The sequence below is a fragment of the Prunus mume genome, linkage group LG1 (assembly GCF_029339155.1).
Source record: "Prunus mume cultivar Tortuosa linkage group LG1, ASM2933915v1, whole genome shotgun sequence".
Lineage (NCBI taxonomy): Eukaryota > Viridiplantae > Streptophyta > Magnoliopsida > Rosales > Rosaceae > Prunus > Prunus mume.
The window spans coordinates 17,180,608-17,196,660 of record NC_142698.1 but is presented as its reverse complement, the minus strand read 5'-3'; the positions used below and the strand labels follow the sequence as shown (position 1 = coordinate 17,196,660).

General features: G+C 35.7%; 2 protein-coding genes and 1 pseudogene across 4 annotated transcripts; 2 read left to right on the top strand and 1 right to left on the bottom strand.

Annotated features, from left to right (window-relative positions):
* Positions 1 to 19: 19 nt before the first annotated feature.
* LOC148921175 (importin subunit alpha-4-like) lies at positions 20 to 5,226 on the top strand. Of its 2 annotated transcripts, XM_089044249.1 has the most exons (12): positions 20 to 352; positions 838 to 934; positions 1,035 to 1,126; positions 1,214 to 1,345; positions 1,745 to 1,930; positions 2,087 to 2,250; positions 2,382 to 2,460; positions 2,619 to 2,747; positions 3,602 to 3,729; positions 3,873 to 4,130; positions 4,268 to 4,316; positions 4,631 to 5,226. In XM_089044249.1, exons 1-10 carry the CDS (start codon positions 128 to 130, stop codon positions 3,907 to 3,909), a joined length of 1,269 nt encoding a protein of 422 aa, XP_088900375.1. In that variant the 5' UTR covers positions 20 to 127; the 3' UTR covers positions 3,910 to 4,130; positions 4,268 to 4,316; positions 4,631 to 5,226. The 2 variants fall into 2 exon arrangements, with proteins under 2 accessions (XP_088900375.1, XP_088900374.1); XM_089044248.1 differs by lacking the exon at positions 20 to 352 and having other exon boundaries at positions 843 to 934; positions 3,996 to 4,130.
* A 5,751-nt stretch (positions 5,227 to 10,977) lies between these two features.
* Positions 10,978 to 11,896, bottom strand: LOC148921174 (uncharacterized). The gene is made up of 2 exons (XM_089048190.1): positions 11,728 to 11,896; positions 10,978 to 11,481 (listed from the first exon to the last, which is right to left on the bottom strand). Exons 1-2 carry the CDS (start codon positions 11,894 to 11,896, stop codon positions 11,159 to 11,161), a joined length of 492 nt encoding a protein of 163 aa, XP_088904316.1. The 3' UTR covers positions 10,978 to 11,158.
* Positions 11,897 to 13,635: 1,739 nt separating this feature from the next.
* LOC103344224 (pentatricopeptide repeat-containing protein At5g48910 pseudogene) lies at positions 13,636 to 15,991 on the top strand (annotated as a pseudogene). The gene has a single exon (XR_016123500.1). The product of XR_016123500.1 is annotated as a pentatricopeptide repeat-containing protein At5g48910 pseudogene (transcript).
* The last annotated feature ends 62 nt before the right edge of the window (positions 15,992 to 16,053 follow it).

Genomic DNA, 16,053 nt, shown 5'->3' with positions numbered 1-16,053 from the left:
TATTCCCCTCACCCCGAAATCTGAATCCATTTCTTCGCTGTGGTTTTCTTTTGAGTAATTTCATTGAACACTTTGCGAGCGCTATTTCACAGACCCGAAAGCGAACCATAACCTAAATCAGAAGACAATGTCTCTGCGCCCGGGTACACGCACTGAGGTGCGCAAGAAATCGTACAAGACTGGAGTGGATGCGGACCAGGCTCGGAGGAGAAGGGAGGACAACTTGGTGGAGATCAGGAAGAACAAGCGCGAGGATAATTTGCTCAAGAAGAGAAGGGAAGGCTTGCCTCCGTCCCAGCAGCAACTGCTTGATGGCACCCAAACCGCCGTCGTTTTCGAGAAGGGGTACTTCGTTTTATTTTATTTTTAAATCTTCTTGGTTATACTTTGTGGTTTGCTTTTTTTTTTTTTTGAGCTTAGTGTCTTAGGGATTTTGAATCGATGTGGTTGTGGGGTTTGTTTGATTTTTTGGTTTGAATTGTTGTGGGATTAGTTTGTATGGATGTGCTTGGTTGCTGAGAAAGTGAAGGAAAGGGAACGGATTTAAAAATGAGAATTACCGTTTTATAAGAAATTGATTATAAGGGATGTTGAATCGATAGTTTGCTTAAGGCAACGGAGAATTTTCTGTTTATTCAAGAAGTAAGTTGTATAGCTCGATTCTTTATTCAAGAAGTAAGTTGTATAGTTTGCTTCTTTTTTGTTCAAGTCGTGGGGGCAAAGAAGAATGTTCATGCATGAGATCTTTAGAAAGTTGACTTTTTATGTTCCTCTTCTTGCAATTTGATCTTATATTAAAAGGGTTGGTCAATAATTGATGTTGGTGTTGTTTAACAGTTGGAAAGTATTCCCTCAATGGTGCAAGGAGTATGGTCTGATGATCCTGCTTTGCAATTGGAGGCTACCACTCAGTTTAGGAAGCTATTATCAATTGGTTTGGGAGCAGCTCCAATACTTGAAGTTCATTTCCTATTCCTATTTTGGTGAAATATTCGTGTGATGTTTTTGACTTTTGTTTTTTCGTTTTTGTGTAGAATGCAGCCCTCCAATTGACGAGGTTATAAAAGCAGGTGCGGTCCCTCGGTTTGTGGAGTTTCTTGGGAGACATGATATGCCCCAATTGCAAGTACGGAATATTTTTGATGTTTGTTGTTAAAATGAAATTATCCTTTAAGGTGTAATCGTTAGGTTGACTTTCATTCTTTATATGCAGTTTGAAGCTGCATGGGCTTTGACCAATGTTGCATCTGGAACATCAGATCATACACGAGTTGTTATTGAACATGGTGCGGTCCCCATGTTTGTGCAGCTTCTTAGCTCTGGCAGTGATGATGTCAGAGAGCAGGTTGTCTCTCACTACCTTTCACACTTTTCATCAACTTGAGAGCATTGCCTTTGGATTTGGAATTTCTAAATACTTCGAGTGATGCATATCTGAAAGACTTTCCAGTTTCAATATGATATATAAGTTATTAATAAGTTTCAGAAATTTGACTTCAGAACACGGCTTTGTGAATGATTCTAAGTTATGCATGTTTGAAATTCTTTCCAATTTCAGTATGATATGTAAGTTAGTAATAAGTTTCAAAAAGTATTCTGCTCATTATTTTGGTATATGTGCTTCTTTACGTTCTAAGTTTTACTGGTTCTACAACTCATAGTTTCTCTCCCTTTTGACTGCCAGAAATTTCCATTTGTTTGATTGTACTGGATGACAATCCTCGCTTACTTGATTCTCTAACAGGCAGTGTGGGCTCTAGGAAATGTTGCTGGCGACTCTCCTAGTTGCAGGGATCTTGTTCTTGGACAAGGTGCACTAATGCCATTGCTAGCTCAATTAAATGAACATTCCAAGTTATCCATGCTAAGGAATGCTACATGGACTTTATCAAACTTTTGTCGTGGCAAGCCAGCAACACCATTTGATCAGGTTAGTGGGGATTTTGAGACTTTTTTCTGGTTAAAACCTTAATAATATATGTTAAATGTCAGTTGGTATCCCTTCCTAATTTGATTTTGGTTGATGCCTTACGTGACTGTAATAAGTACCCTTTCTGCTTGCTTATCTGCATGTTTTTTGTTTCAGGTGAAGCCTGCCTTACCAGTTCTTCGACAACTTATTTACTTAAATGATGAAGAAGTCTTGACAGACGCTTGCTGGGCCCTATCATATCTCTCAGATGGTCCAAATGACAGAATTCAGGCTGTGATTGAAGCGGGCGTCTGCCAGCGACTTATGGAGCTTCTGATGTAAGTTTCTATACTCTGTACAAACTATTCACATGTGGCAGTGGCCTTCACTGGTTACTATTATCTTAGCATAGTTGTTTAGGATACTCACCTTGAGTGATTTTTTATTTACTACGATTTGTTTATGCCAGTCATCCATCACCTACGGTTCTTATACCTGCTCTTCGGACAGTGGGAAACATTGTTACTGGTGATGATTCCCAGACTCAGGTATTAACACTAATTTGTATTTACCCTTTAGAGCCCAATGTCATCCGAATCTGCTCTTCCTTCAGGACAGCAGTTCTATGTTTTTGTTTTTGTTTTTTATAATGCCTTGATTTTCATTGCTATGCATAGCAACTAAGTGACCTCTGTATATGTTCCAGTTTGTTATTGATAACCAAGTGCTCCCTCGCCTCCATCAACTTCTCACACAAAATCACAAAAAGAGCATCAAGAAAGAAGCTTGTTGGACAATTTCAAATATCACAGCCGGGAATAAAATTCAAATACAGGTATAAATTCCGTTAAATTGCATTTGGATTTCTGGATTTAAATTCGACTACTTAGTTTAAATTGTTTGCATCAAATGTTAAAATAAAAACAAGAAAAGAAAGTTGTGATACTCACTTGTCATGAATTGAGAAAAGCATTTATAAGAACATATATTTCTTGAGCATTTGAAGTTCATCATGTTCCAAATAAGTGTATTTAAATTGTGGATTTTATTAAATATAAAAATCACTACTTCTCTTGTTAGACAGTATGGACTAAGAAGTCAAATTCAAATATTTTCTTCTAAAGGTACCAAAGTACCAATCGTAGCGCAACATAAGTAAATTTTGCACCTATCAGTTTTTCTTATCTCATGCATTTTGTTAATGCATGGCACCCACTAAATCCACTGTACTACGTTTTCATGTTCAGGGTGGGTGTCTGGTGTTTCATAACCATCTCTACAAGTAGGATGACTGCGTAATATAACTGGATGGTTTTATTTGTACTCTTTCATTTAGTGGTAGATCGGTTGGGGGATTGTTGGGTAAGAGCCCCACACTTACATAGCCTAGTTGTCACAAGGAAGGGAGATTTTGTTTGTTAGTTATTTTATTAACACTTCTATTTTGTTTTGACTGATATTGTTTCTTACCAGTTATATAATTACTTGGCAAAGAAAATGCTTATAAATTTTCTATGGATGTTTTGAATGGTCTCTGTATATGTATTGGAATTTGTTTTCTTAATCCCTTTTGCTTGTAGGAAGTTTCCTTGATCTTGTTTCTTGCCTTGTCCCGCAATTAATTTGATCTGGGAGGATTTTACTTGATACAGTTCTTACAATTTTTGTCTATCCAATTCCATTTAACAGGCTGTGATTGAAGCTGATATAATCCTCCCGCTTGTGCAACTTCTCCAACATGCAGAATTTGACATAAAAAAGGAGGCTGCGTGGGCCATCTCAAATGCCACTTCTGGAGGATCTCATGACCAGATTCAGTATGCTCTACCTTTACCACTGGATTAGTTTGTCCGCCTTCATTTTTCCACTTGCATACATGGACAGATATATACGTACATCCACATGGAAGATGCTTTACAACCTAACTCTATTTCCAATTTTACTTCCAACTCTATCACAGGATTGATTCCACAATATTTGGGGTCCTACCTCATTGAGAGAGTTGAAAGAAAGTTGGGAAAAGAGTTGGGTTGTGCAACATTTTCCAGCCAGATAATAACTGGAAATACATGGTGCTACTCAGCTTTACGTGCTCAAGAAGTTTGAAGCCTTAGGGGATCCTATCCAAGGGTACGTTCCTAAAGTTGAAGCTGTGATTACCAGGAGGTCCTATTACCAGTGTGTTTGCATCCTCTTTCAGCAACCCTATTTCAAGAAGGTCCACTTCTTGTTCTTTCCTTCATTTTATTTTATTCAGTTTGTTTTGTTGATATTTTATTTTTATTCAGTTTGTAGAAAATAAAAATACTCCCCTCATTGATATTTTACTAACATATTTATTGCATATTTTCTCAGATGTATGAGATATTAGATTACTGCTGCAGACATTTCGACATGTTCAGTCGTAAGTTTTTTCCTCATTATTAAGTAAATATAATCTTCATACATACTTTCTACTTGGAATGTTGCTAAAAAGAATAAACAGTTGGGAGCTGAGGTTTTGGTTTTAATTTGTCGTTTGTTTATTACCAGTTCAAAATTTAAGATCAATTTAACAAGCAATGAGGATCTTTCTAATGTTGATCTCGGTCTCTTTGAATTCACACCAAATATTACTTTTCTTCTTACTAGTTTTTACTGAAGCATAAAAGAAATACTAGTATTCTTCTTGTTACATAACTCAGACCCTAATAATTATTTTCATGTCTCCCTTTGCAGATGATTTGCCGCACTTGGCCCTCCTTTATGGAAATCTGACAGAAGAAGAGAGGAAAAGAGCTCAAGAGAAAGTGAGTATTCTGGATGAGAGCATTACTGACTTGAGCTTCCCAATAGCTAGCGTTGCATTATACAAAACCAACTACCAAGATAAAACTCTCAAATCTTGGGAAAAGATTGCACAAAAAATCCTACGACCGAGATAATGTTCCTTCCACTTAATATCTATAATCTGATTTGGGCTATTATATATATAGAGTTTGAATTGAGGGATCCCTCAAATAAGTATATTTGAGGGACATCCTTGTAGGGCCCACTCGGTATTGTATTTATTAATCTAAACCCTCTATTTTGTAGATATTTATTCCAAGATATTCTCTACAAAATATCACTTGAATTCGATTTCATTTGACCACTCAATTGAATTAGTGAAATTATAGTACTTTCTTGAAGCACCGTTTTCATTGATTTTGTAGGGCACAATTGAATGTTGAATCGGTTTTCGATTTGTCTAATTTTTTATAAAGATGATCTATGAATGTAGACCAAAAAAATAAATGGTTGCATCAACCAAAAATTTAAATTAGTTGAATGAAGCCTGAGCATAAGGTTGTGTCAACCACAAATTTAAATTCGTTTATATCTCTTTTTAAATTTGATTAAAAAATGCATATTTTCTGAAGGTTTAGTAGTAAAACCAATTGATTTAGTGTATCCTTAATTTACTTTATCTCGCTGACATCGGTTAGGCCAGTTAATTAAGATAGTGAGCCTGCCCCTTACGTCCAAGTTTGAATTTATCCAACCCATAAATTAAATTAATTTAGAGTAAATTATACAATTTATTGTATTTTTTAAAAAAGTTTTATATTTTTCTCATAAATATTATAGATCAATTTTATAAGAGCTGCTTAATATAATTTAGTTTTTATAATAATTGTGTTTGATCTTTTGCGTCATAGGATTCAATTTTTCGTTTTATAGGCTTTCGTTTTTTATTTGTTTGATTTTTCCTTCAAAGGGATAGGCTTTTATATATTAAAGGTTTTTTAGGTTTTAGACATAAAAAAATTTTCACTTTTGGAAAAAGCCAAAGTTTTTTCAAAAAGACAAAAAATCAACTTTCAAATCAAAGCATGCAAATGTATTTGATTCCTTAGGAAATCTAAAAATAAATAAGGGCATTTTTGTCCATTTTTGCTTCTTTTAAAAATTTTCTCTCTCCTTTTGCTTTTTCCAAAATGTCCCAATTGGTTTTATTTTTTATTTTATTTTTTATTTTTAGAATTAAGAAAAGATAACATGGGTAGTTATGTTTCTTAAAAGTATGACCTATTAACTGATTTTTTTTTTAATTTTAATTTTTTTAATATGAAAAAAGTGAATTTACCATATTATCCTCATTTAATTAATAATTTCAATTCTCAATATTTGAATTAACCAAAGGTATTTTTTGGTATTTTGAATGTTTCACAATTCTCTACCTTTTACTTTATATATATAGATAATATAACAATAATAGGGTTAACTATCAATTTATCCCCTTAATTTGTACGCTACTTTCAATTTGCACCCACAACTTTTTTGTTGGAAAATTAAGTACATAAACTAATTTTTATTGCCAATTCGCTCCTTACTGTCTAAATCTCAACATTTCATACAATTTTTCGTTAAATATGAGGGTAAATTGATTATTTTATATTTTAAAATAATTTAATAATTTAAAATAAAATGAAATGAAATTTAAAATGAAAAAAATCATTAGAGAGAGAGAGAGAGAGAGAGAGAGAGAGAGAGAGAGAGAGAGTGAGATTTTTTGTGTTGTATGTGATAAGAATCTCTATAGTTCTATCAGTATGATTATGAAAAATACATAAGGGAGAGGTGGGGGAAGGGTTTGTGGGGGTGGGGGATTGGTTTGGGATGGAGGGTGGTGGTCATGGAGGAATGGAAGGAGAAGAAAAACTTGGAGGAGAGGGGATGGGTGGGTTCAAGGGTGAAAAATACAGAAGGGGAGGTGGAGGAAGGGCCTGTGGGGGTGGGGGATTGGTTTGGGAGTGGAGTGGTCATGGGGAAAGGGAGGAGAAGAAAACCCCGGGGCTGGGTTCGAGGGTGAAAAACAAAAGGGGGAAGGTGGGGGAGGGGTCTGTGGGGTGGGGGATTTGTTTGGGAGTAGAGGGTGGTGGTCATAGGGAATGGGAGAAGAAGAAAACAGGGTAGGGAGTTCTAGGTCTCTTCGATTGATTGAAATATTTTTTTTTTTTGTTGGTGTTCTCTTTTTCATTAATTTTTTTCCAAAAAATAATTTTTTGGATGACATGTTGATTTAGACGGTAGAGGGTGAATTGACAATAAAAATTAGTTCGCGTACTTAATTTTCCAAAAAAAAAAGTTTAAAATGGAAACTGAAAATAGCGAATAAGTTTGGGGGGTAAATCAACAGTTAACCCAACAATGATATATGAAAAAGTTTCCCCATGAGTGTAAATAAACTTATTTTCTTATTATGGGTCAAACGCACAAAGTCAGAACAAGAATGGGCTCATTACAGATGAAATATATGTAAATAGAGAAGAGAAGTTGCAGACGCAAATTTTATTTTTTTTGGGTCCTTTTTTGTCTATATAATCAAAAGCATATGTACCAACAGGGTTATGAGGGAGGAGTGGGGCTATCTTCTTTTTTTTTCTTTTTTTCTTTTTGTCTCTAAAATCAATAAGCCAATAGAGTTTAGTCTTGTCTTGTAAACTAGTGGTTTTAAGTTCAAACCTCTATAACACCTCTAGTTTAGACTATTGCTTGTATAAAAAAAAATTCAAAAAAATACCAATATAACTCCTAACTTCATCAACCTTACTACATGTTTGCATGCAATTACATTGTTACATACAAAAAGAAAATGAAAAAAAAAAGGTAATGATGTCAAAGAAGCTAGAAGGAATGATATCTATGATCCCATCAACAAATAACTACATTATCAAATATTGGCTATAAACTTGGCTGGAGAAATCATCGTTTTACCATACGACTTATTTTCAAAATGACATAGAATAACAATAAATACATAGTTAGAGCATTCACAATCATGCTCCCTATTTTTTAGTTAAATTTTAGCTAAAAACATATAAAAGTTATTTTAGGAGCTCTCTATAAAATTTAAACTCCAATCATGCACTCTAGTTTAGGGACTCTTTTTTAATTGGTCAATCTCATAATGTAACAGGCATGAAGAAGAAGAAGAAAAAGTTTGAGAAAGGTTGTTAATGGCAGAAGGCGTGGCAATTAATGAGGTTTAATTAAAGAAATTAAAACATGAATGAAGAAAGAGAAAAGATATTGTATTATGCAATTAATTAAAGAACTAAGAAGGTGTGCCATTGAATGCATTCTAATCTAAAGGTTGAAAAATTGTGTCAAAAATTGTGTTAAAAACATAGTGCCATATATAAGGAGTATATCCCTGTGACCACACTATTTCTTTTATTTTTTTTTTGAAAAATACATAGTATTGCCGGACGTCCATGATTACTCATTCCTAAAAAAGGAAATACCTAGTATAACCTTTACAAATATAATGTTTTCACAATCAATACAATTACAGCGTCGAACCACTTTTAATTTTCCACTGTCCAATACCTAAATAAATTAACCAAACTCAGCCTATATATACATATATGAATAGAACGTCCATGATTACTCATTCCTAAAACTATTTTTGTTTCGTCTCAACATGATTCCTTACAGTTTCCTGTCAAAAATGCGTCCTTACGAAGTTGAAGTTCATGGTGTTAAAGTGAAGGTAGTGTTGTGTCTGATAATGCTCGTTTGATTGACAAAAAGTATATCTGAATTAAGGTCGTCGCTGCAAAGGAGTGTTATGGGACTTGATCTTAAGGTTGTACACAGCTATCCCCAAATGTCTGCTTCTTTGTGCTGAAGGTCGTCCTGTGCCCTCTTCCAAGATAGCAAGGGTGCTGTTTCGGAAAAACAAAAGGGACAAAAATACAGATAGCCGGCTATACGGGGTTTACGGGTTTATTTTAATAAATAGTATTCATACGGGGTTTCTCTAAAAGTATAGCCGCACGGCTATACTATTAAAATACATGGGGTGCTCGGAAGTTGAGCCAAACTAGGTAATTGAAAGTTGGCTCACACAAGGCAATTGGAAGTTGAGCAAAGTGGAAGCCAATTGGGCTTCAAATTCAACTCGGGCATTGAATGTACAATATTTAACTATTAACAAGATGGCCTTGGGCCTTAAGACACTTGGGCATTTAAGATTTAAATTAATTATCTAGTTTCGAATTAATAATTTTTTTTTCTTTTTTTAATTAATTCAGATTAGTTTAATTAATTTCACCGGGGGGCCTATTTTGTTTTCATTTTTATTTTTAATAATAAATAGTATAACATATTGCCGTTTAATAATCATGTTATACACGTACATACGTATTTCTCAACAATACTTCCATTTTCCGTACACAAGAAAAACGTACAATACACGTACGTGCGGATTTTTTGTGTGTTTAATACACGTGTTTTTACAAAATTGTGAACAATACACACAAAATTCACATATTATATACACAATTTTACATATTACTGAATAAAAATAATATATATCAAATTATTATATAAGCCTAAGGAAAAATAAGAAATCGATTCATACCCACTCTTGCAGGGGTTTTTTAAAAATTTCTTTAACAAATAGTATAGCCGCGCGGCTATACTATTGAATATAATATATTTCAAGAGTATAGCCGGAATATAATATATTTCAAGGGTATAGCCGGCCGGCTATACTCTGAAGAATAGTTTAGCCGCAATATATTTCAAGCGTATAGCCGGCCGGCTATACTGTATTTTGTCCTCTTTGTTTTTCTGAAAGCAAGTACTCTTGCTAAGTTTCTTTTAATAAATAGTATAGCACGGCGATACTGGGTTTTTGAAAATTTCTTTGAAGAATAGTATAGCCGCATGGCTATGCTATTAAAATACATGGGGCGTCTATACTATTAAAATACATGGGGTACTTGGAAGTTTGGCCAAACCGGAAAGGCTATAATGAGGGCTTAAAGTGAGGAGGTTATTTGAGGAGGTCATATCTCACCATCAACAAATGTAAAGAAATCATGGGACTTAAATATTTTAAATGTTTTGACGGTCGGATCGGTCTCCTCACTTTAAATCCTCACTTTAACTCCTCATTGTAGAAGCTCTCTTGGCCAGACAAGGGAATTGGAAGTTGGGCCAAGTGAAAGCCAATTGGGATTCAAATTCAACTTGGGCATTGAATATATAATATTTAACTATCAAAAAGATGGCCTTGGGCCATGGGGCACTTGGGCATTTAAGATTTAAATTAATCATCTAGTTTCGAATTAATAATTTTTTTTCTTTTTTTAATTAATTCAGATTAGTTTAATTAATTTCACTGGGGGCCCTATTTTGTTTTCATTTTTATTTTTAATAATAAATAGTATAACATATTGCCGTTTAATAATCGTGTTATACACATACATATGTATTTTTGAACAATACTTCCATTTTCCGTACACAAGGAAAACGTACGTACGTGCGGATTTTTGTGTGTTTAATACACGTGTTTTTACAAAATTGTAAACAATACACACAAAATTCACGTATTATACACACAATTTTACATATTACCGAATAAAAATAATATATATCTTATTATTATATAGTGGCCGAACTTTATGATCATTCATATGCTTGTGCCCTCTCCCAGTTGCCTTTCTGTTACTCGTGGATTGACAGATATGGTATTCAAGGCAAAAGTAGAATTGGGTCATTTATGATACTGAAGAAACCAAGTCTCTAAAACAAACAACTCTATGACTTGGCAGGAGAAACTGGTATTGATCTTAAGCCACTGAGAGGGGCTTTTCCTAAATCGGATGCCGAAATTTTTTGTGCCCAATTTCTTCTCTGTGTATACATATCAATAAGCACATGGCCAGGACAAACTTAACTATAAATCCAGCTCTCTACAAGGCAACACCAAACATAAAACATAACATACAAGCTCAGTGCCAAAACTCGAACCCAGCAATGGCCACTTGCCTTAGCCTTCGATAAGAAAACAGCACCACCAAGAGAAAGGGCAGATCCACTCAACTTCCTCCCAACATACAACTTGAAACTTTTCTTAAACTTTTGCATTCTACCTTCGTTATTTAAACTTTTGCACATAACAATGGTCATTCATGCCCAGTTGTTTAGCTAAGTCTTTAAATTAAAGTTCAGTATGTTAACCCCATAAGAGAAGAACAAAATGTTGAGATAAAAACCACCTTTTACTTTAGACATTTTATAAATAGATGGATTCTCACATCTTCAAGCATAACAATATAATAGACCATGTGCTGCAAATTGCAATTCATTTGTGATAAAAACAATACACGATGTAGACATCAAAATGATAGGATGCATAGCATTTATGGAAAATAGCACTCCTTGCTCTTTTGCTTTAACTCTAGAGTACAATTAACTCTTCATTCTCTCCTATTTCAAAGGGCGAATCTTGACAGAAAAAGAACCAGTATAAGGGTCGTAAGTAAAGCCAGAATTCTTACGTTTCTCCTCGCGTTCCGGGCACTCAAAATTTGAGTGTTCTTCTTCCTTCCCACAGATTGTACATTCCTTAAGAAGTGCACGTCCTACGCTCAGACCACAATCAGCACAACATGAGTCTCTAAAGAAGCAGCCACATACACGACATGCAACCACACAACTCTCGCCAACAATTGCGTTCTTTGGGACTCGATACCTATAAGAGCATAGTTGTGTAGGGTGCTTATCCACCTTCAAACAATACTTACATTCCCCTGTGTGCAATTTGTAGATCCATTGTTAAATACAATGGAAGCAATAAAAATAATCATTATTTTAAAGACAATGAATGAATGAAGATCATAAAACCAAAAATCAGTAGTGTGAACACATTATATTGAATAACAACAAATACATAGATATTATGTCATACGATAAAAAAAAATGAATATACATGTAAAAAGAGAAGCTGCAAGGCACAATTTTTTTCCTTTTTTTTGTCCCTAAAATCAATTGCTTACCATAACTTTTTCCATCCTTAGATTTTTCATCATCTGATTCTTCAACCTCTGATTTCCAATCATCTGATTCGTCATCCTCTGGTTCTTTATCCTTTGATTTCCCATCCATTGATTCTTCATCCTCTAATTCTTCATCCTCCGATTCTTCAGTCTTGCTCCCTGTTTCCATGCAATTACATTGTTAAATACAAAAGGAAAAAAAGAACAAAAAAAGGGCCATAATGTCAAAGAAGTTAGAAGGAACGACATCTATGATCTCATCAACAAATAACTATATTATTAAATATCAATTCTACATCATGCAAACACCAAAATAACTTGGCTTGAGAAATCATCTTTTAACATATGAGCTGTTTTCAACATGACACGGGATAACAACGAATGCATAGAGAGCTTACAAAAATAAGCAATAAGTTCTTCTTCCGTTGGTTATGTAGTCTCTGGTTCTTCAGCCCTAGTCTTTGTTTGCAAGCAGGGAGAAGGAAGGGTGATGATGTTAAAAAATTTGTAGGAATTTGCATCTATGATACCATCAACAAATAACTATATTATTAAATATCGGCTATCCATCATGCAACTGACAGAATCATCTTTAAACACTGAACTGAAATTTTGGCATAATATATGCCCCTCTAATTACACCAACAAAAATAATATAAAAACAACACATTTCTTTTTTCCAAAGAATAAAGCCCAAGCAAATTTCATATAATCTTCCTCACAAACCCTAAAAACAAAAATCAAAAGCATACAGGAGAACAAGGACATAAGGTAAAAAGATAATTTTTGAGCCCAAGTAATTAAATTGAAGATAGTATGACGGACCCAGGATCCGAACTCCGTAGGGTCATAGTGTAAATGTTCGAAAGAAATTTTAAAAATGGGTTATTTTTCTTATCTATTTTTTCTCTTCCAAATTTTATTCCTTTATTAGAAAAATATACTTTGAATGATTTCAATTTGTCATTTTTTTATGTATGTTTTTGAGTGTTTCAATTCATAAAACAGGTTAAAAAGATTTTTAAAAAAAACAGTGTTATAAACTAAATAGATTGAGATTGAGAAACTGAAAGATTGAGAGAATTGAAAGGGAGAGAAATCCTAGTTAGGGAGTTTTATTCAGATTGATCAATCATTACAATGAAGATGAGGCCTACCTTTATAGAAGGGAGGAAACGTGCTCATCAGGTATTGTACAGGGAAATGTGGGCTCCACATGCATGTATTTACAACAAACAGGTTAATGTTGGAGAATGGAGGGATACGGAAGGGTTTTTAATTTTAAAAATTTTTCTGGGCCAAAACGACGTCGTTTTGCCCAGGTGTTTAAAAAAAACAGAAGCGCGTTGCGCTGCTTCTTCTTCCTCTTGCGCACAGCTTCCTCCCTCTTCCTCTCAGGCAAAACATCAAAGACTTGGAGGGCAATCCAAGGGGTCACACAGCCAGCTCAAGTGGACCTCCAAGCCTATTTCCATGGCTTCCATAGGGTCGTTTGACCCCAGTGACCCCACTGTGGGTCCGTCCCTGCTCACGCCAACTCCATCAATTCAGCTGAAGACACGCCAACTCCTTCAATTCCAGCTCAAGATTGAGTTTACGATGGAAAATGGCATTGACTTGCAAACCAGAGGTATCAGGTTTGAATTCCCAAAACATCATAGTTGTGTGTGTATAAGAAATCCTCATCCTTTATAGTTTAGACCATAGCTTGTACTAAAAAAAACATTGTGCTCAGTGTTTAAATCAAAGATAGAACAACGGTTAGAGAACCAACTTATGTCGTCCATTTTAAAACAAGCTACAAACGACATGTCGCCAGTTTAAAAGAAAAGAAGAAAAAAGCTGCAAACGACATTAGCAGTCTGACTTTTATATTCTGCAGTCTGTACCTCAGAGACTATTAGCCAAGACTGGATAACATAGCAGAGCCAAGATGAGCACATCCACCACCACCACAAATCTTCCTCATCGCATCAAACCAAAAGAAGTCTCAGCAGAGAGCACAGCTTCCACCTCCAAACTCTCCCAGAAAACAATCTTACACATCCTAAACACAAAATGCACCACTTCTTTACAACATCTCAAGCAAGCCCATGGTGTTGCCCTGAGGTCAGGCCACTTTCAAGACCATTATGTGGCAGGGGCCATAGTTAAATGCTATGCAAGTCAACATTTCAGCAACTTTGGGTTTGCTTTGAAGGTCTTTGATTCTGTGTGGAGGCCCAATGTTTTTGTGTGGAATATTGTAATTAAAGGTTGCCTAGAGAACAATGAGGCCTTGAGTTGTATATCATATTATTCTAAGATGGTGGCTATGAATGCTAGGCCTAATAAGTTCACCTATTCTATATTGTTCAAGGCCTGCACATTGGTTCAAGCTGTAGAGGAAGCTCTGCAAATTCATGCACATGTTGTCAAAAATCAGTTTGGTGAAGATGGGCACATAAAAAGTGCTGGAATTCAGATGTATGCATCATTTGGGCTTGTAGAGGAGGCAAGGAGAATGCTAGATGAGGCTTCGGAATCGAATGATGTGATTTGTTCGAACGCGATGATTGATGGTTACATGAAATGTGGAGATGTAGAAGCAGCTAAAGAATTGTTTGAGAAGCATATGCCAAGTAAAAATGTTGGTTCTTGGAATGCAATGGTGAGTGGCCTTGCTAAATGTGGCATGTTGAAAGAGGCAAGGGAGTTGTTTGATGGCATGAGTGAAAAGGATGAGATATCTTGGAGTGCCATGGTTGATGGTTACATAAAAGGAGGGTGTCACAAGGAGGCCTTGGAAATTTTCAATGAGATGCAGAAGGAGAACTTACTTAGTCCGAGAAAATTTATTTTGTCAAGTGTGCTAGCTGCCTGTGCCAATGTGGGAGCAGTTGATCAAGGAAAGTGGGTTCATGCTTATATCAAGAGGAACACCATTAAATTGGATGCAGTGCTAGGGGCTGCTTTGCTTGATATGTACGCCAAATGTGGGCGGCTAGACATGGCGTGGGAAGTGTTCGAAAATATCAAACAGAAAGAGATTTCCACATGGAATGCCATGATTGGCGGGCTTGCTATGCACGGTCAAGCAGATGATGCAATCGATCTCTTCTCCAAGATGCAAAGGAGTAAGTTAGAACCAAATGGAGTTACTTTTCTGAATGTCCTAAATGCTTGTGCTCACTCGGGTTTTGTCGATAAAGGTCTAAACTTCTTTAGTTCTATGAAGAAATTTTATGGTATTGAGCCTGAGGTGGAGCACTATGGGTGTATGGTTGATATGTTTGGAAGGGCAGGGCAATTGGAAGAGGCTGAGCAGCTTATAAATTCAATGCCAATCAAACCCAATGCAGCTGTTTGGGGGGCCTTGTTAGGTGCTTGCAGGATACATGGAAATGTTGAAATGGGAGAGAGAGTTGGAAGGATTTTGCTTGAATTGGAGCCTCAAAATAGCGGCCGTTATGCATTGTTGTCTAACATTTATGCAAAGGCAGGCAGGTGGGATGATGTTGAAAAAGTTAGAACGTTGATGAAGGAAAGGGGGGTCAAGACAAGTCCTGGAATTAGCATGGTTGATATTGGTGGCATGGTTCATGAGTTCAAAGTGGGAGAAGGGTCACACCCACAAATGAAAGAGGTCTATTTGATGCTGGAAACGATCATAGAGAAGCTGCAGATGGAGGGTTACTCACCAAATAGCTCCCAAGTTTTGTTTGACATTGCAGAGGAGGAGAAGGAAACTGCACTGCAATACCACAGCGAAAAGCTTGCTATTGCTTTCGGTGTCCTGAACACGAAACCTGGAACAACCATTCGTGTTACGAAGAACTTAAGAACTTGTGAGGATTGCCATTCTGCCATAAAGATCTTTTCGAAAGTATACGAGCGTGATATAATTGTGAGGGACCGTATGCGCTATCATCATTTCAGAAATGGAAGATGTTCCTGCAAGGATTTTTGGTGAGGTCTTGAATTTGTTAAGCTTAAAAGTGTCAATGTAGGTGGAGCTGGGGAACATACACAAGAGATGGTGTTTGAAAACTCCATCCAGCAATGAAGAAAGAACAAGGCTTATGATTTTGTTGGGAGGAATGGCAGTTTGACATTCCAAAGAAAGATAGGCTTTGCATGTTGTTAGCTCTGTATCTTTGCATATCATAGCAAATATAACACACAAGAACTAAACAAAGATCAAATTCTCTCAGCGTACACATTGTCTTTCTTTCTTAAGCTGTTTAATGGAGGGGTTGAATATATTGAATTCAACGATTAAAAATTATACAAGAAATGTCTCTGCATCATGACTGAGTGAAATGTAAGATTTTGAATATGGGCACG

Coding starts and splice junctions, on each gene's coding strand:
- LOC148921175 (XM_089044249.1), top strand. CDS start 128: ATGTCTCTGCGCCCGGGTACACGCACTGAGGTGCGCAAGAAATCGTAC. Junction 935..1,034: donor TAGGAAGCTATTATCAATTG/GTTTGGGAGCAG, acceptor GTTTTTGTGTAG/AATGCAGCCCTCCAATTGAC. Junction 2,461..2,618: donor GTGATGATTCCCAGACTCAG/GTATTAACACTA, acceptor TATATGTTCCAG/TTTGTTATTGATAACCAAGT.
- LOC148921174 (XM_089048190.1), bottom strand. CDS start 11,896: ATGGAAACAGGGAGCAAGACTGAAGAATCGGAGGATGAAGAATTAGAG. Junction 11,482..11,727: donor TAAGGATGGAAAAAGTTATG/GTAAGCAATTGA, acceptor AATTGCACACAG/GGGAATGTAAGTATTGTTTG.